Source organism: Crocodylus siamensis, chromosome 5 (assembly GCF_052110815.1).
Source record: "Crocodylus siamensis isolate JL-2025a chromosome 5, ASM5211081v1, whole genome shotgun sequence".
NCBI lineage: Eukaryota > Metazoa > Chordata > Crocodylia > Crocodylidae > Crocodylus > Crocodylus siamensis.
In genome coordinates this window covers 63,143,603-63,168,496 of record NC_143399.1, presented here as the reverse complement: position 1 = coordinate 63,168,496, position 24,894 = coordinate 63,143,603, and the positions used below count along the sequence as shown (strand labels likewise).

The 24,894-nt window shown below is 43.0% G+C and overlaps 1 protein-coding gene across 5 annotated transcripts in view; it reads left to right on the top strand.

Annotated features, from left to right (window-relative positions):
• Positions 1-24,894, top strand: part of KCNT2 (potassium sodium-activated channel subfamily T member 2) — a 353,399-nt gene that overhangs the window by 303,130 nt on the left and 25,375 nt on the right. For all 5 annotated transcript variants that reach the window (XM_090048564.1, XM_090048566.1, XM_090048565.1 and 2 more), the window contains 3 exons: positions 7,404-7,505; positions 14,864-14,947; positions 16,747-16,875. In XM_090048564.1, the coding sequence (XP_089904690.1) occupies positions 7,404-7,505; positions 14,864-14,947; positions 16,747-16,875 (315 nt within the window). The remainder of the gene's footprint in view (positions 1-7,403; positions 7,506-14,863; positions 14,948-16,746; positions 16,876-24,894) is intronic.

Here is a 24,894-nt window from a genome sequence, read left to right as displayed (position 1 = left end):
CGCTCAACTGGGATGGGGCTGGGGACTGGAATCTGGGGGAGTAGCATCTGGGAGTGAGATGGGTGGGTAGGTGGAACTGGGGCTGGGATTGTGGTGCCCTGGCCCTGCGCTCTCACCACCTGTGATCCTATCCAATCCACAATGTCCCGTCACTTTCTATAAGCTTACATCAGCTCCCACCCTGTGCACTAGAAGCAGCACCAGGTGGGCACCAGCATTAGCTGTGGACACTGCCACGTGCAGATGCTGCCAGCAAATTCCCAGTGGGGATCAGGGCAACTGCCTGGGACAACAGTTGATGTGCTAATGCAGCAACATCATCTGTGGACCTGTGCAGCCACTTCAGTCCCCACCTAGAACCTGTCACCCAGGTCCACAGCTGTTGCCAGTGCCTGCTTGGTACTGCTTTCATCATGCAGTGTGGGAGCTGGTGTAAGCTGCAAAGGGGGCCAGGGCATGTCCAGCATGACCCAACAGCTCCTGGCTTCCCATGGGCTGGATTCCATGACTTTGCAGCTGCCCACCTGTGGGCTGGATACAATCAGTTGACAGGCTGGATCTATCCTGTGGGCCATATTTTGTCCATTCCTGTACTAAGGCAACCTGCCTCATAATATCGTTCCATTTCCCCTCAGAGAGAGGAGTGAAATAAGCCTGGATTTCCCACATCCCAGGTGATTGGGAGTTGAATAAAATGGCACCACCACATTCTTGTGCCTTCTACTCACTTATGAATCCAGCCGTGAAAAAAAATGAACAAAATTATTCATCAAATTCAACTGAATTCACAAATATTTTCTGATGCCCAAAGCTGCATTTTTGGGAAACAGGCTTTTTCTAAAAAATAAAAAATAGTAATTTACAGAGTTCTAGTCCTAACCCTAATGTTAAGCTCCTTTCTGTGGAAGAGTTAATCTTTGGATTCTTATTTTTGGTTTTCAATTTTGCTTATGAATTAACAACTAGATTTAAATTTTTGGGGAGCATATAGTGCATGCCTACATATCAGAGGCAGCATGTCTTAGGTTCTAAACAATTTACTAGAGCTGTGGTACCTATGTGAAAGCCAACAGCTATAAAACCTCAGCCTCAACCCTTAAGCACCCCTAAGAGTATATAAGTGCCTAAGTTTTCATCACTAATGTAACTTTGGCTATATAGACGGCTTGCATTTCTCCCAGAACAAAAGGATTTCTTCCAGATGTCTACAGGAGCGCATGTGCACTGCCCACTTCAGGTACCTTGTGACGTATTTGAGATGATGCTAACACTTTTTCCTGGGACCTCCTGGTATGCATCTGTAAGGTTCTTATACATCATTTCAGGGACAGCCCTGTCCAGCTATGTAGTCTCATTGACTGCCTACTGGAAGAGAAGCAGCAATGCAATATGGAACTGCTACAAGCGTAAATGGTTGTGCTGCTCCTGTTCCAATCCAGGTCTGGGACAATGAGAACCACCTTGAGTAAAATGTCTATTTACAACTTTACATGCTTAAAGATCTGCTTCCGCATGTATCCAGAATTGCTTAGCTCATCTTTGGCTAAGTTCAATACTGAACAACTGCTAACACACAGTGCATTAGGATAGGGGTGTCAAAGATCTTGCCCACCCCATGGAGTTCCTAAGGGGTCTGGGAATTTGGTGATGAAACAAACAGGAATGGGGCCCACCACTGAACTCCTAGCTATGGAGCTGTGTTGGGGGCATGTTGTTGTCATCGTGATCAGAGGAACAATGGCTGTATTAACTCCTATGAAGCTACCACTTGTCCTGCCACCACTGCTTCTGGGTCCTGACCCAGCATATGACATTTCCTGTAGTTCACATCCAGCTCATGAGGAGCCCCACAGTCCAGACCTGGCCTGAGTCCCAAGTGAGTATGATACCCCTGCATTAGTGTAACTGAATAAAATAAAATAAAAACAGTATATAAACAAAAAAAACCCCTCCTATCTCTACCTCTTATGTAAACATTTCTTTCACTGGGCTACAGAACTATACTCATATTTACTACGTCTCTGGACACTGCGTACAGAGTGGCAGAGCTTCAACAAAGTGAGAGAATGCCTGCATCCCAGCCTAGCCTAGCTTAATAATTATAGCATACTCTTTAGAAGTGAGAACTGTGGGTTTGAAGACCTTCAGGCATAAAACCCACATTTTAGATTCCTGGACTGTGGTTTAGCCACTAGCATAAAAACAGATGCCACCAAAGGTAGCATGTTCAAATAAAAAATAGTGAGCTATTGAGATTCAGCAGGGGGATTTGGGCTGTGAATCCCAATCTAATATAGGTACCCAAAGCCATGAAAGAGGTCAGATTTTAGATTGACTTAGACTTGGAGCATGCAAGTAATAGTGGTGGGTGGATGGTGTCTGATTAGAAATATTCTGTTGATCCTTCAATGTAGGCATGCACTGTATGCTCCCTTAGGGCACATCCAGACAAGAGTGGCAATATGTCTGCAGTACCACATACTGTACATTCAGTTGTTCTCTATACTGTAAAGGAGCAGCATGGGGGGGAGGGGGGGGATGACCCCTGGTTATCCAGGGGACAGAAAAACCTGTGCAAAAAACCCCCTGAGCATTGCATGTGGAGGCAACGTGCACCACTCAAAACTGGAGAGCCATGCTCCAGCTTCCAGCCAGGCTCCAAATGGCAGGATCACTGCTGCTGTAGCCCCAGGAAGCCCCCAGGACCCCAGGGAAGGCTGCTGGGGCCAAGATGCACCACTGCTAGTTGTCCCTGGAGAACCAAATGTCCTCATTTATCTGGATGCAGCCCTAAAGATTAAAAGTGTCTTATGTAAGGTACCTGAAGACAATATACTACAGAATATTTTCTGTACACTCAAGATCAGCTTCAAAGCTTCAAAGCTGACACAAGAAGCTTGTTAAGAGGCTTGTCAAATACGAAAAGGCACTGCCTCTATTTTTTTTTCTCAAAATTTTAGGCTCCATCCAGATTTTTACAGCTTTCTCAGAAACATGCTATATTTGCTACTGGTTGCTAATCTAGAAGGATGAATGGTTTGATTAGATTATGGCAATTCCATAATCTATAACTACTATCTACAATGGAGAAGGAATCTATTTGCAATCCTATATCACTGACAGTATAGTCTGTGAAGCTCCTTTGATATTATACCAAAAAATGCAAGAAAAAGAATGTCACAATGGAAAGAGAAGTAGTAAGGATTTGGTCCACCTTTGAAGGAGAAGAATACAGAATGAAACACAATACAAAAAAGTATGGAAACAGAATATTAAAATATCAAAGTATAGACACTGTCACTTTCTTTAAAAGAAATGTCACTGAAAGGTACTTTATACTGGCAGGCTGTTGGGACTTACCCATTAGGTTGTAAGCTTTCTAACTTTTTTGCAGTATGACATTGAGTAATAATTGTAAGGGAAAATACTGATGAAATATTTCCAGGGTGAGACAATATCATGAGGATTATACTATGTCAGTGAGAGCATACATTCCCAAATCTTCTTAGGATCCTATCTTTAGCTCTTAATTTCTTTTAGAAATACAGCAGCTACAACAATTCAGCAGCTAACAACAATGAAGGAATTTTCAGCCTGCAACTTGGAGTCACATAAACAGAGAGAAGATGACTGGCGATGCATAAACCTCCCTATCTATTAATAACTCTGTATATCAACAACAATTTTAAAATGGAAATTTATATTAGTAGTTTTAGAGGTCATGTTTATGCTAAACTCTTTAATTATTTCTCAAGATGAGAAATGCTTTTTCCATAAATATATGCTTTTCCTATGACTGAATTTTAATGTGTGTCACTAGAAATATTACTGGGTACCATATTTAATACGAAATACAAGTGTCAGTGATATTTCAGTGCCTTTCTAGCATCCAGAGCTACAGTATTCACTGGAACATTAATGAGTTTACAAGTAACAAATCAAAAACTAGAGATAATTTTATTTTTATCATCTTTCTTAAGCAAGGGGGGAAAAGGAAGCTCACAATATGAGACAGAGAGGAGATGGAATATGAAATATTTAAGAGGAAACCATTTTCAAGATCTTGTTTTGAAATAAACTATATATGGTTAAGAAAAAAGTCCTCCCTCCCACTTTTCCAAGTTTTAGGTGGAAGCCAAAAATATTACCCAAAGCATTGCATCTTTTTTCCTTTGACCTCTCCCCCTCCCCTTTTTTGGCACCAAAAACAGACTCCACTATTCATTTATCCACTACTGAGCAGATGGAAGAATAAATGTAATACCTTCAATTTGTTTGATGGAGGGTCATTCAATTCACAGTCATTATCTACAATATAATTTATGGTTTGAATCTAAAAGTCTTTATTTAATTTTAACTGTCTGGAAATCAAAGAAAAATGTACGTTTAATCATGGAATATTAAGCAAAAAAGGATTATATTATACACATACCAGTTTTACCACAGGAAATTACTATGATATTTTCTCCACTCTCTTCCACTGTTTTAAAAATTAGATACACCTGTACAATATTAAAATCAAAATCTTTAAAAGCAGTTACATTACTAAACCCATTCACCTCAGTGATATTACATGTAAAGTTAAGGCCTGATCAGCTAAAATCAGGCTATGTCTATTAGTTATAAACACACAGCTCTTAAAAATATTTAGCAGTGCTAAGAGCACAATACCTTAAAATAAATGTTTCTCTTGAAAGCATCACAAAAGTAGATGATTGCGCTGCAGAAACATATTTAATATTTTGGTGAATGGTGAATAAGATTACACAGAAAAGAAAAATAAATTTGGATAATGCTTCCCACACTGGCCATGAAACAAGCCACTTCAAATCATTTTCTTTATTAGATTGTGTCTATATTATTTTCTCTCCTCCCTCTGTTGGAATTTTCAGCTCACAAGTTCTAACTGGTCATGTTTAATAACAGAATCAGTTTTCTTTTTACCCTAAGAGTCATATAATAGAGTACTGACAGAGTCTAAACCACAAAGTCTAGACTTAAATTCCTGCCAATGTGGAAGTCACGGAATCATAGAAAATTAGGGCTGGAAGAGATCTCAGGAGGTCATCTAGTCCAAACCCTTCTCAAAGCAGGACCAGCCCCAACTAGATCATCCCACCCAAAGCTTTTTCTAGCCAGGTTTTAAAAATCTCCAAGGATGGAGATTCCACCACCTCTCTGGGTAACCTGTTCCAGTGCTTTTCTACCCTCCTAGTGAGAAAATTTTTCCTAATATCTAACCTAAACTTCCCTTCCTGCAACTTGAGAACATTGCTCCTTGTTCTGTTATCTGCCACCACTGAGAAAAGTCTAGCTCCATCTTCTTTTGAACCCCCAAAGTGTTCAAGACCATATGTTTTTAGTTCAATCTATTTATAGTATATAAACCATATGGCCGGTGTTTTCTCTGAAGCAGCTTGATTATTTCCACTGAATCATTCTACTGCTATTAATGAGAGTAGTTTGGCCAGCACCAAATACTTTGGAAAACACCAGCCAGAAATAATATGTTTTGGCATCATCATTATCAATTTATATGTATCTGAATATCTCTTTTCCCAATGCTTTCCACAGCCACTTCTTTTATGATAATTATGCTCTCTCTTCAAAAATAGTAATCAACACTAAATACAACCTAACATGTTAGTGACAATGCTTTCTTTGACTTTTGAGTACAAATAGGTATACACTCTTTTTTATCAAGAGAAATATTTCTGTAATATTTTCTTAATCATGTTATAGATTTCTTTAGTAAGATCCATCTGTTGCAGTACTTCATACAATGTTAAAAATTCTTGGAGAAGGAATACCTTTCTCTACTAGAATAATTGAACTTTAGAGTACTTTGTGTATCACCCTCCTGTTTTCATATTCAGTTAATCTATAATGACTGTTTTAGGTCTTAATATTCTAGTCACATAAACCACACAGACAAGAACCAGAGGAGCAGGAACCCACACAGGAAAAAACAGAATTTAACTGCATATTCTTTTCTTTTAGACTACCTTCTGTATGGAAGTACAATCTAAGATACTTAAGACACCACAGAGAAAAACAGGAAACTTTTTAAATTACACAAATAGAATTAAACATGACCCAGATCCCGTGATTTCAACATTAAAGACATTACTTAAATTGAGTTAGACTTTCCTGGTATTTCTGAATAGCTGTTGGTACCTCATTAAGGCTTGTTTTGTATTACTCAGAGTACCTTGTCTTTAACAGCAGCCTTGATATTAACAGTCCTAGGATTAACCTCCCACTCTACATGTTAGGAAGTTATCTGATTGCCAAATGAGCTTACTATCATTGGATTAGGCTGTATACAGAGCCTCCTAACACTGGCCAACTCTGGTAATTTGGGGATAGTGGAGATGTTAAGTACAGACTGTTACAATTCTTTGGGGTTTAAAGTAGGGGAAATGCACAAGTGAATTGATTAACTGGCAGGAAAGCAAACAGAGAAGATGACCTCCATTGACAGTTTGCCTTTGACTTCTGTGGGTTTAGTCTCAGGGGCTAATTACCAATTTGTTTACTGGTAAGCATTAAACAAGTACTAACATGATTCACCTTATTAGGCTCTCCTTAGTGGCTCCTAGTACAGGCCTCAGACTATAGAAAAGTCAGTAGGAAATAGGCAGAAGGGCCCTTATTACACCAAACAAATCTGCTAGCCTGGTCTCATACTGGTACAGGGGAATACACTAAGGACATAGACAGAAATTATCTTTGTTGTGTGACTGGCTGTTTGAAAGAGCTCTACAGCCATGCCCTAACAGAAGGGCATGACTGCAAAGCACTTCAAAAGTACCCAATTGTGGGACAAATTAATCTGCAGGCTGGGCAAACCTCAAACAGAGCTCCTGTGCCTCTCTTTGCCTCCTCCCATCCTGAAGACAGCACTGGGGCTGAGAGGGGGTGAGGGGGTAGGACTAGGGGAGAGAGCATGCAGACATATAACCTCTCTCCCCTGGATTGACTCAGAAGTGGAGATCTATTGCTGCTCCCCCTCCCTCCAAAGCCAAACAGTGAACATCTGTTAGGTAGTAGGGGGTTCACTTTCTGTGAAGCACTGTGAGCCCCCTAAGAGGATGACATTCATGAAACATATATAGCAATAGGGTTTTTAACGCTTCTGCCTTTCTATACCTGTGTTTAGTGTTGACAGTTCTTTTGTATATACATGATGCAAATATATGATAATCCAGAGAGAGGGAGCTGTATACTTAGATGATACTTACTGTATTTTTTTTAAGATTTCTTAAAATGACATCTTCTATTGGACCAGTTACATAGTTGGAATAGAGTTAAACAAGCTTTTGGATACAAAATATTCTTCTTCAGGTCACAAACCAAACAACAACATCTGTATTGATTTTTCTTTTTTATTCTTTGAACAGAAAGAGCGAGAGAAGGGTTCTAATCTTGCATTTATGTTTCGACTGCCTTTTGCTGCTGGAAGGGTTTTCAGCATCAGTATGTTGGACACACTGCTTTACCAGGTACTATAATATAACATTATCTGCTGTACCACTACTGCTGTACCACATAAATACGTTGTTATTATATAACTACTTATTCTTTATACACAGTTTTTAGAGGACATCCTGCCTTTCAAACACTGAAGACTATGCAATAATGTACTGATATTTAAGATATCAACCTGCATATAATAAATCATTACTAAACTGAAGAGTTACTTGTAAAGTAGTTCAAGGAAAAGCTTTGATTTTTTTAGAAATATGTTATATTCTTCTTTCATATGACTCATGTAGATACAGAACAGCAACTATACTTTTAAATTTAGGTGGCTGAGCCAGATAATTGTCAGGAGCAGCAGAGTGTATCACTGTGTATCACTGTGCAGCAGAGTGTATCATTCCTTCATAGTTGTGGATTGGGCATTGAGTTGTTATATGTCCCATGGTCTATTCTGGGTGACTCAGAGAGTTTTTAATTTTCCATCAGTGCATCAAATATCCCATGGTTTGTGCAGATACAGTTTAGAGTTGCCCATGAGCAGGGAAGAGAGAGGACCTGAGCAACTATAGGCCCGTCAGTCTTACCTCAATCCTTACCTCAATCCTAGGGAAACTATTTGAAAAGATCCTCAAGGAGCACGTCTGTGATGGGCCGGCTTCAGGGATAATGCTCAAGGGCAACCAGCATGGTTTCATTAGGGGCAGGTTATGTCAGACCAACCTGATTGCCTTTTATGATCAGGTCACAAAGGCAATGGATGCAGGTGTCGCCATGGACGTAGTCTTTCTAGACTTCAGCAAGGCCTTTGACACTGTCTCCCACCCCATCCTCATTAAAAAACTAGGCGACTGTGGCATTGATGCCTACACAGTCAGATGGACTGCAGATTGGCTAAAGGGTCGTACTCAGAAGGTGGTGGTGGACGGGTCATATTCAACTTGGGGGGAAGTGGGCACTGGAGTCCCCCAGGGCTCGGTCCTTGGGCCTGCACTGTTCAATTTCTTCATCAGCGAGTTGGATGACAGGGTGAAATGCAACCTGTTTAAATTCACTGATGATACCAAAATCTGGGGGGAGGTGAGCACGCTAGTAGGGAGGGAAAGATTGCAGTAAGATCTGGATAGGTTACAGGAGTGGGCTAACATAAACAGGATGCGTTTCAATACTGACAACTGCAGTGTGCTGCACTTAGGCAGTAAAAACCAGCAGCACACTTATAGAATGGGAAACTTAAGAGCACAGAGGCAGAAAGGGATCTTGGAGTCGTTATTGACTCCAAGGTGAACATGGGCCAACAATGCGAGGTCATGGTTGGCAGGGCTAACCGGACCTTGTTGTGCATCCACAGGTGCATCTCAAGTAGAGCCAGGGAGGTGATCCTCCCCCCCTGTGTGACGCTGGTCAGGCCACAGCTGGAGTACTGTATCCAGTTCTGTGCGCCCCATTTCAGGAGGGATGTGGACAACATTGAAAGGGTCCAGAGGAGGGCCACCCTCATGATCCGGGGACAACAGGGCAGACCCTACAATGAAAGACTGCGGGACCTAAACCTGTTCGGTCTTCACAAGAGAAGGCTGAGGGGGGACCTGGTGACTGTCTATAAACTCACTAGGGGGGACCAGAAGGGTTTGGGGGAGACTCTGTTTCCCCTAGCGCCCCCTGGCATGACAAGGAACAATGGACACAAATTATTGGAGAGTAGGTTTAGATTAGACATCCGCAAGAACTACTTCACAGTCAGGGCGGCTAGGAGCTGGAACCAACTTCCTAGGAAAGTGGTGCTGGCTCCTACCCTGGGGATCTTTAAGAAGAGGCTTGATGCCTACCTGGCTGGACTCATTTGAGTCCAGTTTTTCTCCCGCCCAGGCGGGGGGTCAGACTTGAAGATCTACAAGGTCCCTTCTGACTCTACTTCTATGATTCTATGATCACAGGAGATCAAAGCCAGGGACCTTGTGCTTTGGATCTATCACAGGATGTTTATGTGGGACTTCCTGTGAATGCCATTAGGTTTTCCAAGCTTTACCAGGGTTGAAGGTTAAGCACATGGATTCAGAAGGGCTTGCACAACATTAGGCAATGGTGAAGGGAATTTTGAGGTCTTGGTGGATGCACAGATGTTTGTTTTCCTTAATTTGTTGGGCTTCCCATCAAGTTGCTGCCTCATGATAAATGGGTGGAGTAATGATGTGTGGCAGCATGGGAAGACAAGGTGTTGGGGCCAACTTTAATATATGTTATATTAAAGTTTCTTCAATTAATTTACACTTGTTTTTGTAGTTCTGGAGTGGTTATAGCTAGAAATATCACAAGAGATTAGAAACAGATATAACTCCCAATTGCACTACAGATATATTCAGAAAGATGCTGCATCTGTGCAAGAATCCATTCACGTCAAGACAGTTGCAGGATCTGAGCAATACAAAGCAATTTTTTTTCTGGTCCTGCAGTCTGTGAAAGGCATTACAGAGGAACAAATGTGGCTGTGATGATGGCATTCAGGCCATTGCTATTTTGATTCCAAAAAGAGAGAGAGTTAGATTCAAAGAAAATAGGGTGTTTCCTTTTCTGACAGGAATATTCCAAGGCAAGGGCAAAAAGATAATGAAGCATATTCTGCATGACTGTCTGTTCACTCATCATTAACCCAGCAATGATCACTACACGCCTTCCCCCTTACAAGCTGTTCCTGCTTCTCACAATAGAATATTGCACCTGGAGTTCTTTGCAGCCAAAATAAGGGGCATATTAGTAATGCAGAATACATACATCAGTTCATCTGAGAAGTAATTATACCACTGTACCTATAATTGCCATATCTTGGCTTGTATTCTGGTTTACAAAGAGAAGATCCAGTGCTACCCATGGAAATCAGGATTACTTATGTGAATAATGTTTATCAGATATATTTATAAGAACCAGTCCAAAGTACTGGATACATGATTCTGCCCCCTTAATCACAATGAATGATATCTTACCATCCATCCACATCCCTTCACAGCAACTACTGAAGTGAGCTTTGTCCCACAAAAGCTTGTGAGGTGTGTGTGGGGGGGGGGGGGCGGGCAAGGGTATGTATGTGTGCACATTCATACTTTGGTTAATATATAACATGCAAATCTACCCTGTCTTTTACTATCCAGCTGCACTAGATGCATCTTATAGTACTATGTTCTCATCTGAAAACTTTTTAAATCAACTTCATTTTATAGGATTAGGCTCCAAGTTCTCAGTTTTTTTCAGAAATTTATTCAGTTTCATGATAGATATATTCTTTAAACCTCAAATGTAGTTACAAATAAAATCACTTTGAAAAAATATGCAGATGGTGCAGAACAGATTCTTGTAGTCAGGTGCATTTGTCACAGTCTCTCAGTACAGAAAGTAAGCTAGTACACATGGATTCAAAAAACAGAGGTAAACCAACTCCATTTAAACCCATTTATCAATTGCTCTGCATTTTGGAATTAAATGTTTTCACTCGGAAGGCACAGTCTAACTTTGCCCTAGATTATGAACAAGGATTAAAGTATTATTTTATAAGAAGATAAACAAGTATACTCTTTTATGGAAACAGATTTTTGTCATCAAACATTAACTCCTTCCATCACATAAGTATTTCCAATATTTTATATTTGTTCCCAGGCACTGGCAGCTAGGATCCTTTTTTCAACCAGAACACTACCATATTATTTAATGGAGTGAGATCTTCACAATTACATTTTAAAATAAAATTTTATTTCCCATTTTCTGTGCTAAATCATCCATTATTTTCTTCAGATTTCCACTTCTGACCCAACCAATTACTTTTATTTGGAGGTCCTGTGTCATATATACCAAGTAGCAAGTGCCATAAAAACATCTGCTTTTCCCATTTTCTTCTCCTTGCCATTATTTCCACACTGCAGCTTTTTCTTTCTCCTTTTAGGAATTTAGGATTTCTCCTTTATTGTTTCCTCAAGAAATAGGATGAAACCAAAACCCCTTATCTATTTTACCCCTGAAACCACATTGGGACTCAAATAGAAGCTCCAGCCAGAGGAGTGAGTCTATTGAGTTGAGTGTGGGCAAAGATCTTCTCAGCTATGGACAGGAGTGTAATGGCATGGTAATTGCTGCATTCCAGTCTATCTCCTTTCTCAAATATAGTTATGATTCTGGCATTTCTCAACTCACTGGGAATCTGTTCATGTTTCTAGATTTTCAGAATAATGGCATGCAGTTAGTGAGAGAAGTTTTTCCACCATACTTATGAGTTTCAGCTGGTATTCCATCAGCACCACATTTTGTTCTTCATCAGCTCTGTGGCTTTCAAAGCATGTTGATAGGTTGGTGGGTCTTCAAGGTAGTCATTAATGGGGTGTTGTTGAATGGCTTTGATGGTGTTATCTTCAATATCACAATATCAGTTCAGGGGCTCTTGAAAGTGTTTCTTCCACAGTACTTTGATGGTGGAGCTGTCTTTAAGCAATGTTATTCTATCCTTAGGCTACTGAGGCATGACTCCTTGTGTACTTGGCCCATAGATAGCTCTGGTCGTACTGAAAAACTATACATGGCTGTCAACAAACTTTTGGATCGCTTTTGCTTTGTCCTCCCACCAACGGTTCTCATACTTCCAATTCTTCCTCTGGGCCTCTATTTTAATTTGCCAGTGTGTCTCACTCTTATTTTGAGTTGCTATCATTCTAGCAAGCTTTGAAGACTCTTTGTTTTCTGTCAGTGCAAGCTTGAATTTCTTTGTCATTCTCATCAAACCTGTCTTGACATTTCTTTGTGGAGAAGCCTAGAGCTTCTTCACGTGCCTCATAGATTTCTTTCTTAAGGCTCTCCCAGTGGTGCTACAGTGTCAAGATCATCAGAGGCTAGGGACAGACATCCAAAAAACCTGGATCCTGAATTGATTCAATCTTTGTAGGTTAGTCTAACCTGCCTAGGTTGAACTTATTTGTAACAGCACAGACATCCCCAGTGGATTGAGGACCTACAAGCACATGCTTGCAGTTGCTCAGGCCAGGCGCCAGGGAAGCTATGCTGTGGGGGCGTGGCCAGCCTGGGCTGAACAGGCCAGAGAGGGGTTTAATTCCCCTGTCCCTGTCTCACCAGCAGGGACCCAAGCTGGGTCTGCCAGGTGCTTCCCCATCACTGCTGCAGCAGTGGGCCACCATGGCCCCTGAGGCACATAGGGCAGGAAGGGGAGTTATTCTTCCCTCTACCCCCACTACCCCCACAGGGGACCACAGGTGGTCTGCTGACCTCTACCACCACCGCTCGCTCCTGGCTTGGGGCAAGGAGCAGAATAAGCCCTCTCCATTGGATGCTGGAGGGAGGGGAAATAATCCCTGGCCCCTGCCTAAGGGGCCCTGCCAGCTGGCATTTGGCCATGACCCCACCCAGCCGCTGCAGTGGCAGGGGGGCAGGGCCCTTGATGGAGGCAGCAGCCCCATCATAGTGTCTGGGAGCATGAGCCCCTCCCCGGTGGTGGGAGGGGGCCCCCTGTGGAGCAGGCAGTGCTGCAGCACTGGGGGCTTGGAGAGGGCCAGAATCCTGCAAGCTGCTGCCACCACTACCGCCACTGTGGTCCACAGCAGCTTTCCTTGCCCCACAGTGTTCCCCCCACTCCTGCCAGGAAGGGATTTGCACTCGGGAAACTATGAGATGGGCTGCTGTCCATGGCATGGTCATTGCCTCCTCACCACTGCCAGGCAGGGGACGGGCCAGATGCTGGCAAGCAGGACCCCTTGAGTGGGGGGCAGAGAGCAGGGTTATTCCCCACTCTGCCCCCAGGGCACCGCAGTAGATTTTGCCTGCCCTGGCCATGGACACTGCCACTTGCCCTGTGCCTGGTGCAAGCAGCGGAATAAAACCTTTCCTGCCCCACTCCCTCTGGCATCTGGTGAAGGGGGCTTATTCCACTGCTTGCCCTGGGCACAGAACAAGTGGAAGCTGGGGTGGGCAGACCCTGCTACGGTGCCCCGGGGGGAATAACGCCTCTCTCTGCCCTCACCTAAGGGGCCTGGCAGATGGGGCTCTGGCCCCACACCTGCCCCCACCCAGCTCCTAGAGTGGAGAAGGGGGAGCAACAGTGATGGGGCACCTGTCACAGTTTCCCCAAGTGCGTGTCCCTTCCCAGTTGGGGGCACTGCTGCAGGGCAAGGAAAGCTGCTGTGGACTCCAGTGGTGGTGGCTTGCCAGACTCTGGCCCCCTCCAAGCCCTGGTGCTGCTGTACACAAACAGCCACAACTCTGCAGCTTAGGTCCTTGCCAATAGGACAGGCAGGGGGGGATCCTGTTTTTCCCTGTTTGGCAGGGGAGCAGAGGGGCAGGGCCAGCCCTACTCTGCTGGAGCTGAGAGTCCAGCCTAGAGAGCATGCAGAGGGACTTTGGTTTAAGTTAAATCAGGAAGGGGTGTGGGACAGCATTGCATAAACCAGTTTGATCCAAATCAGTTAAGTCTGATACTACATTCAACCAAGTTTATCTCAAACCAGTTTCAGCCATTTTCAAACTGGTTTATGTGCACTGAGCATCTATTCTGTTACAGGTTTAAACCAGTTTCTGATCACTGAAACCAGTTTATGTGTAATGTCTGCCCCAAGCCATAAACCTGCCTGGTTTCACATCGGCAGATCACATTGCACCCTTCAAAGAAAGGAGGATAAGGAAATCCATTCTATACCCTCTGAATTGTTGTGACTTTTGAATTATACTTGAGTTATATTTTTCGACGTTTCCCCTGGATTTTTCCTGGTGCTCTGAATTACTAAATGACACAACCTCCCCTTAAGACATCTTGTTTTGCAAGATGTCTTTCACACATGCTAAAACAAATTGCTTTACATACATAAGTTTACTTCACAGATCATATATGGCATTATGTCACATGGTCTCATACGACACAGTGGGAAAAGGAGCTAGTCTGAAGGGCTAAATTTTTAATTCTGACTCTACTGCTTACCTTTTCATAATTTGCATTATATTTAGAGTGTCCTAATCATTATTTTAATCTTTCCAAAAGTTGCACGACCTTTTCACTTAGATAAAACTTTTGTACCAAACGTATCGAGCTAGCTAAATCCCATGCACTGCTTAATACATTAGGAAGCATCTATTTATTTTCTATTTATATTCACCACTATGGATATTATATGTTTTGTGGGGGGTTCATATTTTATTTTTTGTACAAATAGTCCTAGCAGTAGATTTGGTACCTCTATAAAAAAAGAATCCCTTTCAGAGTTACATTTTAGAACATAAATCAGTTGTGATATATATGTTCTAGTTTACACGTTCAGTCATGTTGTGTGTGAATTTTAATTACCTGCCAATCTGTGCACTGAAACTTTTCCTTTTCTCTCCTTCTCATTTAATCTTTCAGTCATTTGTGAAGGATTATATGATCTCTATCACAAGACTTCTGCTGGGACTTGATACCACACCAGGATCTGGGTTTCTTTGTTCTGTAAGTTAAAAAAAAATCAGATGATTACAAAGTGCCATAGAAGGTTCTGTACCCTCCACAAAATACCTCTGCTTTCTTTCTACTGTAATTTCTTTTATTACAGTCCAAAAAAAGACTCCATCTGTTTCCCTTCTCTTCAGAAAATTAGTTAGGAAAAATAGGTGGAAATTTTCAACACTTCTGTCTAATTGCAAAGCAAAATGCAAACTTCCTATATCATTCTAGAAACTGTAAGGAAGTGGAGAAATGCTAGTTTCTGGCATTTAAATAATGGTTTTGGAGAAAAAAAATATATTTTTCCTATAATTTTTTTTTACGTGAATTAACAAATGAAACTGCCTACCTTCATAGAAATTATTAGTTATACTGAGGGAACATTTGACTAGGACTTATCTAACCTACTCACTCAGAATCACAGGATCATAGGAAAGTATGTCTGGCAGGGACTTCACAAGATCATCTAGTCCATTTAAATTTGCACTAGGTGCAGAATCATGGCAAAATCAGGACATAGGTATCAGATAAAGATGGTAGCAACTGGTTAGATGATTTTAGGGTACAGTGGGTATATCTACCCATCACCATATGAGCTGTAATTGTGCTGGACTGTCACTGCACTGTGCGCACTGCACATGGGTAAATTTTCCCAGCTATATTGGTATAGTGGTGCGCTATAGCCAGAGAGTGTGCTACTATGGCAATGTAGCTGGCAATCACATGTAGACAGATGTGATCTCTATGTTGCCATAGGGTGACATGTAGACACACCCAATATCTCCAACATTTAAAAATGTCAGAAACGTATATACTTCAGTACGCTTAATCCAACTTATCTTGAGAAACAAAGCAAGTCATTTGGACTAGTATCTGTTCCTAAAATACTGAGAGTTTTGTACAGAGGGGTTTGATATATAAAGGGAAAACTAAATTCATTGCTACAGGTGCCTTGTAAATATTGTACTGTATTCACCTTAATAACTCAAAAATGAAAAGTAAAAGACACTAAACAACATGAATAAATTGTGAGATGTATCTGGAAATGTTGAGGTATCTGGGAGACTAAAGGTTTGATCCAAAGGCTGCTGACATCAACAGGCTTTGGATCAGACCTACAGGGAACAAATACCATAAGCAATTATTCATATGAAACATCCCCTTATACTAATATTATTTATGTGACCATGATTCTTTCAGAAGTTTAAAATATTTTAAATATTTAACAATGTACTTTTTATGCCAGTTGCTATACTGTGGCAAGATACGGTAGCAAGGTGTTTGAGTGTGTCTTACACAGCATGCACACAGTATGGGTCTCTAGGGCCTTCCTTTTGTAAATGAGGCTAATGCAGTAGTCATACGAGCATTTTCACATCCATTTCTTACATTATTCACATGCACTATGCAGCTTTTATTTTTAAATATTCAGGCTACTGGACTAACTGATAAATACCGATTCTCAACATAAAATAGTCCTTGAATTTCTCAGTCTTTCTATGACCTCTTGTTTGTATTGCTAGCCATTTTACTTTGCCATCAACTCCTTGAAATAGCATTGGATATGAGATGCCAAATATAAAGGCCCTCTTTTAAAGGTCCACCTATTTGCTTGAAATATTACACAGGAAAGGAAAGAACAAAAATAAATAAGAGAGAATAAATGGAAACACTGGGAGAAAGGTAGAATACTAATATATAAGTAAGTGTTAGAGGAAACCCTGCTTTTGAACAGTCCTATGCTAAATAAGAAACAAAATTATTTGGAAAAATAAGAAGCATATTTTTATTTTTCATTTTTCTAGATGAAAATCACAGAAGATGATCTCTGGATTAGGACATATGCCAGGTTATATCAAAAGCTTTGTTCTTCTTCAGGCGATATTCCCATTGGGATCTATAGAACCGAATCTCAGAAACTTACCACATCAGAGGTTTGTTTGGTTTAACATTCTTATTTTCTCATTTTGATAACAGAATATTAACTAGGATTTTGTACTGAAGGAACCCAACCTACTTCAATGCTAAGGTACTACTAATACTTATAGTATAACAACTGTACACAAATATATTTGATAAGGTAGTCTGACAGTATAACATAGTAAGTGTAACTTACTGCACTGATGTAAGCTATCATAACACTTGCTAGTAATTTTTGTTTTTCTTCCATTTCTTTCTCTCACTAGCATCACTAGGGGCTGTGTGAGGGATCTCTACAGGGACAGTGTCTTAAATCATATATATGAGAAGAGCTCAGGGTATTGAAGTGGAGGACAAGGATTACGCAATAGCATGTCGTATATGGACATACTGTTCGTGCTATTTAAAGACTGGTCTTAGTGCCTTGTTACACAGTAATTCTGGGTTGTAAACACATTAACACCTGATACTATTTAGAAGTGCCTGTTATGCAACTCAGAGTTACAGCACTCCACAGCAGGATTATCTCTTATTTGTGCTCCCTAGCCTATATTATGCTACACTTCAGTGTAAATACTCCACCTGCCTCCTTCTTCCTCTGGCCTGGATTGGACCCATTGCTCAACTTCTCACCCTCCCTAGTACTCCAGATTCCCATTCACTGCTTCCCTTGTCTTCCTCCCCCTCTCCCTTCATTTACTCGTGGTTGTCTGCGTTGTCTGTGCTAGGGAGTAGGCAGGGAAGGGTTAACCTGCCTGCCCAACCATCTCTACTGCAGCAATCTGGGTCTGGCTGCCTGCAAAGAGCAGCAGCCTTGCAGTGGCAGCAGCAGCCAGGCAGGCAGGTTAACCCTTCCCCGCCTGCTCCCCAGCATAGGCAGCCAAAACTAAGTGGGGGTTTAAACCAAAATCAGCTGGTTTAAGATTTTACTGCAGGCTTAGAGCAGGATCAAAAATCAGCTGATCGTCAGTTCCCGTACTGCAGAGGAGCTAGTTCAAGACTCTCATGTGGTAGTGGGGGCTGGGACTAACAGTCTGCAGATTGTGGGTCCAGGCCCAATATGGCACCAAGGATGCTTGAAGATTCTGGGCAGAGGCTAACACTAATAGTCCTTGATCATAGTAAGCAACACTGTGCAACTGCTCTGAACACATTCTAACTTTTAATACAGCATGGTAATGTTTACTATACTCAGGTAAAACCTGTGCTAAGTGTCCTGTGCTATAACGCTCTTATACTAGTGTCTAGCACAGAGAACATTGTGTCTGGAGGTAGTTGTCTACAGTAGATGCTATTATGGTTAACCAACGCTAGGTGGCAGAAGAGCCAGGAAATAGCCTGTTTGCATTGAGCAAAACATTACTGTAGAGGGAAATCTAGGAGCTGTGGACATGTAACATATACAGTGGTGTAATTTACCCTAATATAGTTATTCCTAAATTTCTAATGAGTAACTGCTTCAGAATGGAGTCACTTAAGTCAGGGGTGGGCTATTCATTGTACAGCCAGATATACAGAAGCATTCAGAAAGTCATATTTACACTAAATTTCAGTGAAAGTCCTAAATCAGATAAACCCTCAGAACACATTGCAAATCACATTGTTACAAGGGCTACTAGCAAAACAAACACTGTGAGGGTTTATATAAAGGAAGTAAAGCAGGTTTTGGGGGGTGAGGTTTATTACAGAAATTAATTCATAGTTCCTGTTTTTGTTTTGCCAGTTCAATTTAAAAAGTGATCTGATTTTCATGACCTTGATGTCAGTGGGGGTTATTTGGAGGGTGACATCTGGTATCTTCCAGCAAGCTTCATGGGCTTGAGGGTTGAGCAGCAGCTCTCGGCATACAATATGCCACATGGCTGCAAGCAGCAACGTTGAATACAGTGCACTTAAGTAAAGATTTAGGTTGCTACAGTCCAAATGGAGCCAGTCACATTATTATTGCCTGGCACTTTGCGTATGAAACAGCGGGCAGGGATGCAGGTGGCCTGTTTGCCAATAGAAGTGGCTATTTCCAGAGATCTGTGGACAAACCACTCACAGTTGTGCAGTTTTATGTCTGCATTCCTTTCTGGGATAATTCTGCTCTGGATTCAAGCAAATTCCACCAGTGTAAGAGTTAACAATCTCCTTTCTTACATTGCTATAAGCATATCATGTTTCTAAGCACACACTCAATTAAAAGGTAACAAACTATGAAAAGTAACTCTTTGGCACAAGAGATGACCAGTCTGCAACCAAGAAGCCATTTTATTTCTGTTTTAAAAAGTCCACAGGAATTATCACTGTACAAATAGATAAATTAAATAGAATTAATGTGGCACTCTGTTATTCTCAGCTGCCAGTTGCCAACGTGGATAGTTGCGGAATTCTTGTTACATGACTGAAACATATGGTAATTAGAGGTGTTTTAATAAATATCTGTGCCAACAATTTGTGACAAAAGATAGAAAAGAAACTTCAGTAAAATTTTCACAAACAAACATTTCCATTTTCAATTAGCCTAAATTGATCTGTTGTTGTGCTCACATCTATTCAGTCCCAGGGTGGATGCTAGAGCCTAGAATCATGTGCTAAGGCCTGGTCAATTTATTGTATGTAGGATGAGTTAACTACACTTCAAAAATGCAAACATTCAAGCAGAATGTGCTTAATGCTAATGTAGCATAGTAAAGTTAGGACTCTTGGGGCACAGAGTGTCTCCAGACTGTGGTAAGTAAAGTATGTTGAGCTAATGTCTGATTTCTACACAGAGATAAAAAGGGTTACCATACGTCCGGGTTTTCTGCTCCCTGGGGCTGGCTGCTCCAAGCTGGGAGCAGCGAGCAAGGCGATTGGCTGTGTGGCAGGAAGCCACCTTTGTTTCTCCCCAAAATCTCTGATCTCTGACAATTTGATTAGGATGGGCCCAGCAGAGGAGGCACACCTTTACCCTATCTCTTTAGGTAACCTCAGATGGACACATTCCTGAGGGAGCGGGGAAACCTATGTGACTGGTATCACCTACGTGCGTGAGAGGCTTCTACCTAGTGGGCTAGAGTCTGCCCAGCAACTAGTGATGTATTTCAAATTGGTTGGCCAACAGCCAACAGGTGCTGGCCTTCATTGGACCAGGTGAATAAGGTCACAGGGGCTTTATAAGTTAAGACTGCCTAGGAGGAGGGAGCTGCAGCCATGCGGTGGACTCAGACTTAGAGAGGAGCTTTATCATCTGAAACTGGCTCTCTCCCCCATATCTCATGAGCTAGGAATGGCCTGCCTCCAGAGGGAATCTCCAACAGCCTCTGGATGATGCTTGTGAGTAAGCTACTCAAGATCTGATTAGATATATAGCTGGCAGTAACTCAGATGCATGATCAAAAGGCTACCTCAGCCAGACTGTCTTGCTCTATGGGATTTCTATGATATTGCTTTATCTTGTACTCTATTCTTACCCTACTGCCTGTAGTCAATAAAGTTCTCCTTTGTGACCGGTGTAGGAGACATATTGAGGGGTGGGTCTAAATTATGCCTAAGAGGCCCCTTAGGTCTGAAGACTAAGGGAGACTTTCCTTTTTGGCTCCCGACTTGGGGGACTGCCCCAAGTGCTTGTACTGGATCGAGTACCCATTGTGTTTCCCCAAGGACACAGGGCTGAGAGAGTCCCTTCCCAGGGTGGTGGCAGCACATGTTACCCCCGGACTCTGTGGTGGGGCTTGAGAGCGGGTCTGCCAGGGCTTAGGCACTCCTGGAAAGACATGTGAAGTCTGGAAGGTGGACGGGCATAGTGAGGTGGGAGGCTTAACACAGGGGCTCCCCCTACTGGCCTGCCACAGGCTGTTGGGGGCCACATGCTCCCTGCACAGGCTCTGACAAGCCAGGCAAACAGAGATAGAGAGAGAGAAAGAGAGCGATCAATTTCACAATACAGGAGCTGTTTGGGCAGCAGGGCTGGGGAGGCAGGGGCCTTTGGGTTGGGGGTGAGGGGCACCTTTAGGGCTGGGGTGGCAGATGTTGAGGGTCCAGGGTGCAGGACACCAGCGCACTGAGGGGCCAGGGGGCTGTGGGTTGGGAGTGAGAGGACCTGGCAGGGCAGGGAGCTGCAGGTCAGGAGTGAGGGGCACTGGTATGGCTGCATGGGCAGGGGCTGTAAGTCAGGAGTAGGGGCATGGTGTATTGGAGGGGTGACTGTGGGTTGGGTGTGCAGGGTACTGGCAGCATGAGGGGGCTGTGGATTGGGAGTGAGGCGCACCAGCATGGCTGGGGGGCAGAGACTGCAGGTTGGGAGTGAGGGACACTGGCAGTACTGGGGGGGGGAGCAGGGGGCTGCAGGTTGGGAGTGAGGAGCACCGGCAAGGCTGGGAGAAGGGCTGCGGGTCAGGAGTGAGGGGCACTGCCAGGACTAGGAGTGGGGCAGGGGGCTGTTGATCAGGAGTGAGGGGCATAGGGGATGGGATGAGTGACTGTGGGTTGGGTGTGCAGGGCACTGGCAGTGCCAGGGGGCTGCAGGCTGGTAAGAAGGGGTGCCAGCAAGGGGTGGGGGGCAGGGCACTTCTGTTTTGGAGTGAGGGGAACTGGCAGGGATGGGGTCAGTGTGTCCGGAGTGAGGGGAAGAAGCAGGGCTGGGGGCGTGTTGCTTGACAGTGAGGGACAACAGAATGGGCAGTGCACTGGCATGTCACTGCTCCCCGCCCCCCATCTCCCTGCTGACGTGTCCTTTTTTTCGGACCTGGAAATATGGTAACCCTAGTGAGTGATCCTCACTGGCTTCAGTGCAGTGGGAAGGCTGGAACCAACAAACAGTTTTCTTCCAATTCTGGCCCCCGCAGTACATTGGAATCTTGTACTAGCTAGACTGACATTCCTACTGAACTAAGTCTTCCCAGGCAGCTTCCAGATGTATTAGTTTCCAGGACATGTTATATTTAGATCATAGTAAACATTACCATGTGACTACACTGGTCTGTTTGCATATGGGTTGTGTATTTTGCATCCTAGTTTTTATTATGGTGTGGATACAAGGACTCCTGGTTTTTTTGCTGATACTTTATTCTCATTTCTCTGAAAAATAAAACAAATCAAATCAATTAATCTGAACCAGCCATAGTTATATTTTTGAACCAAAGAGACAATTTAATTTACAATAGAGTACTATGGGATAGAGAACAGTAGGCTATTAGGGAAAGCTATCTGAATTTTCAGTAGAGGTGATTCATTGTGCCTTCTTCTCTAGGTTCTTCCAAACACATATGAACTAGTGGGCTGCACTTCTACATTATTGTTAATTCATACTTTTCATATCAGTATCACTATAACACCATCCATCATTATCATCTTTTGGAGAAGAACAAGGGCAACAGCAGTGCCAACATAAGAAAAATTAGGCATAGTTTTCAATATTATAGAGGACACAGCATCCTTTTATACTCCATTGAACTCTTAGCAGCAAGAACATGGCAGAAGTAGTAAGAAAAAATAATTTCCTGTAATACTCTGTGTTTAGTCAGTGTACCACACACAAACCATGATGAAAAAAACAGTCATATAAGAGCAGCAAGATTAAATAGTGACTTATTAAAAGGCACTAAATAGTCATACAATTTACCACAATGATTTAGCTCAGTGATTTCCTCATGTTCACCTACTCTCCTCATATACCCATGCTTTCCAATATATGGTCCTTGTTATACATTGCGCAGTGAGCTGCAGAATTCTTTATTGGTTTAGTGCTAGCGTGCAGTCACACCTTCAGTTTGAGTCAAATCAGTGGGGAGTATCCACATCTAATGGAGCAGGTACATAACGAGTGCTTTAAAATGCATAAAGGTGTTGACATGCAGACCATGCAGGGATTTAGAGCTCTAGAAGCTGCCCATAATTAATATGTAAATAGGTTCTATAACAGAGATGCACAAACAAATTGCCCTTTCCTATTAGTCAGCTGGCAAACAGCATCCATGGGAAAGAGTTATGTAATGATCACCTTTATTATTACTACTGTGATATTTTGCATGAACCATTGAGGCTTCTCTGCAGGGAAGTATGCACCCCAGTGGAATCACTTTGGTTAGGAAACATAATTTTTAATTGAGCAACCACCAGCAACTAAACACCTATCAAGGTCATTCTGTGGACTGCAGAGGCCAGATCCAATAAACAAGTTTAGATGTCTAATTTCTACATATGTCCTGAATCTAAAATTGTGGTCCTTGATCCAGACCTCTGATTCCATTCAGCTACTGCCTAAACCTGAAGATGCCTAAGTCTATAGATCTCTAAGTACTCCAGATAACTACTTCAAGCCATGCCCAGAATTGTATCTAATTATAGTCTGTTTTTATACAGAACAATCACTGAAGTAGGGACTGTAGATTGTAACCCAGCCTCCTTGTTCTTTAACAATTGTACCATGTGTTAGAACCTCTACCCTACAGCGTAATGTTTATTTTTGCTCTGTCTTGCTACCAATGGATTTTGAATTATTCCAACTGAGGAAAGAGTTACAGCTTGATGGGTTGGATCTTGGTGAGGTACAAGATGTAGATTTGAATCTCCTAGAGCAGGGACAGGCAAAGTCCAGCTCACAGGTGGGATTCAGCTCATGGTGCACTCCATTTCCCAGCAGCACCTGCCCATGTTGCTGCAGCCAGTTTCCATGGACACCCCGGGAGGGGCAGTGCTGTGACAGCATGGGCCAGGGTTTCCATGGATACCAGCCTCAGCAGCACTGGCATGGCATGCATCTGGGTGAGGACCTGATCCAGGGCTAGGATTTTGGAGTGATGACAGCATGGTTCAGAGCCAGGGGAGAGACACAATCTGTTGCTGGCATGCCCAGGGCAGGGATCAGGCAGGGATGTATAGGCAGTGGATTGTAGCTCTGTCCAAACTCCAGACCATGCTGTCACTACCACAAAATCCCAGCCCCAGCCCTAGAGCAGCTCCCCACCCACCCATGCACCGTGTCAGAGCTGCTTGAGCTGGTCTTCGTACAAACCGGCTGCAGCAATGTGGGCAGGTGCTGCTGGGAAACAGAGTCTGGCCACCAGCCAGATCCACGATTTTGCCCACCCCATCCTAGAGGTAGAGGCAGATATAGGGGTGTGCATTGGTGTGGTCCTACTCCTTCCCTTCACAGTGAAAATTATGAGATGCCCTCTCCATTTCTCCATGGCCCAGGCTGCTTGGGTCCCCTGCGGTGTAAGTGGTATGGCAGGTGTCTCTGCCTGGAGTGGGACAATCAAGGGGACCAAATGAGGTGCAGGTGAGAAACCAGTACCTTCTCATTGTTGCTCCTGTCCTCAGCTGACTTGGGACATGGGAAGCCCCAGGGCTGCTCCTGACTTGCTCTAGCTGGGCATGGAAGGAAGTACCTGCACTGGGTGCTAGGTCATCAGCAGTGGGTGGGTCTCTTAACATTCCCCTTTGACCATGTTCCTTCCCCTGGCCTGGGGGCTTCAACTGCAGGAAGCATCTGTGCAGTGTGTTGGGTAGTGATGGCAATGTCATTGGGTGATCCTCACCTTCCAGCCTCTGCTCCTGGCACTAGGTGCCTGGTACCTGGCATGCCCATCTCTGTGCCCTGTTATACTAACTAGTCTAGTTTTTAAAGAGGACTATTATTTAATGCTGGAAAGTATAATTATCAATTCATGAGATAAAATTCCAGTGATTTGGATTTAGTCCTTTCACAATGGATAAGAACAGAAATTACACACAAATCAGTATAAGTGACTGGAAATCCATTCAAATAGGTAACATAACAGAAGTTTGGTGCACATAAACCACCTTCAAAATGGCTGAAATTGGTTTAAGGTAAACTCAGATGGACATAGTATCAGACTTAAGTGACTTAGATTAAATTGGTTTATTGAACTTCTGTCCCAGATCCCTTCCAGATTTAAGTTGACTTGCAGTCCCCCAGCATCCCAAGATGCTTTGCACCTCCCTCGCAAACTCCCCTTCACAGGGTGGGCAGGCTAGCCTTGGCCCAGGCTGTCCACTTCAGCTGAGTGGTATACTCTAGCACCCCTCAGCTTCTGGCCTGGGCT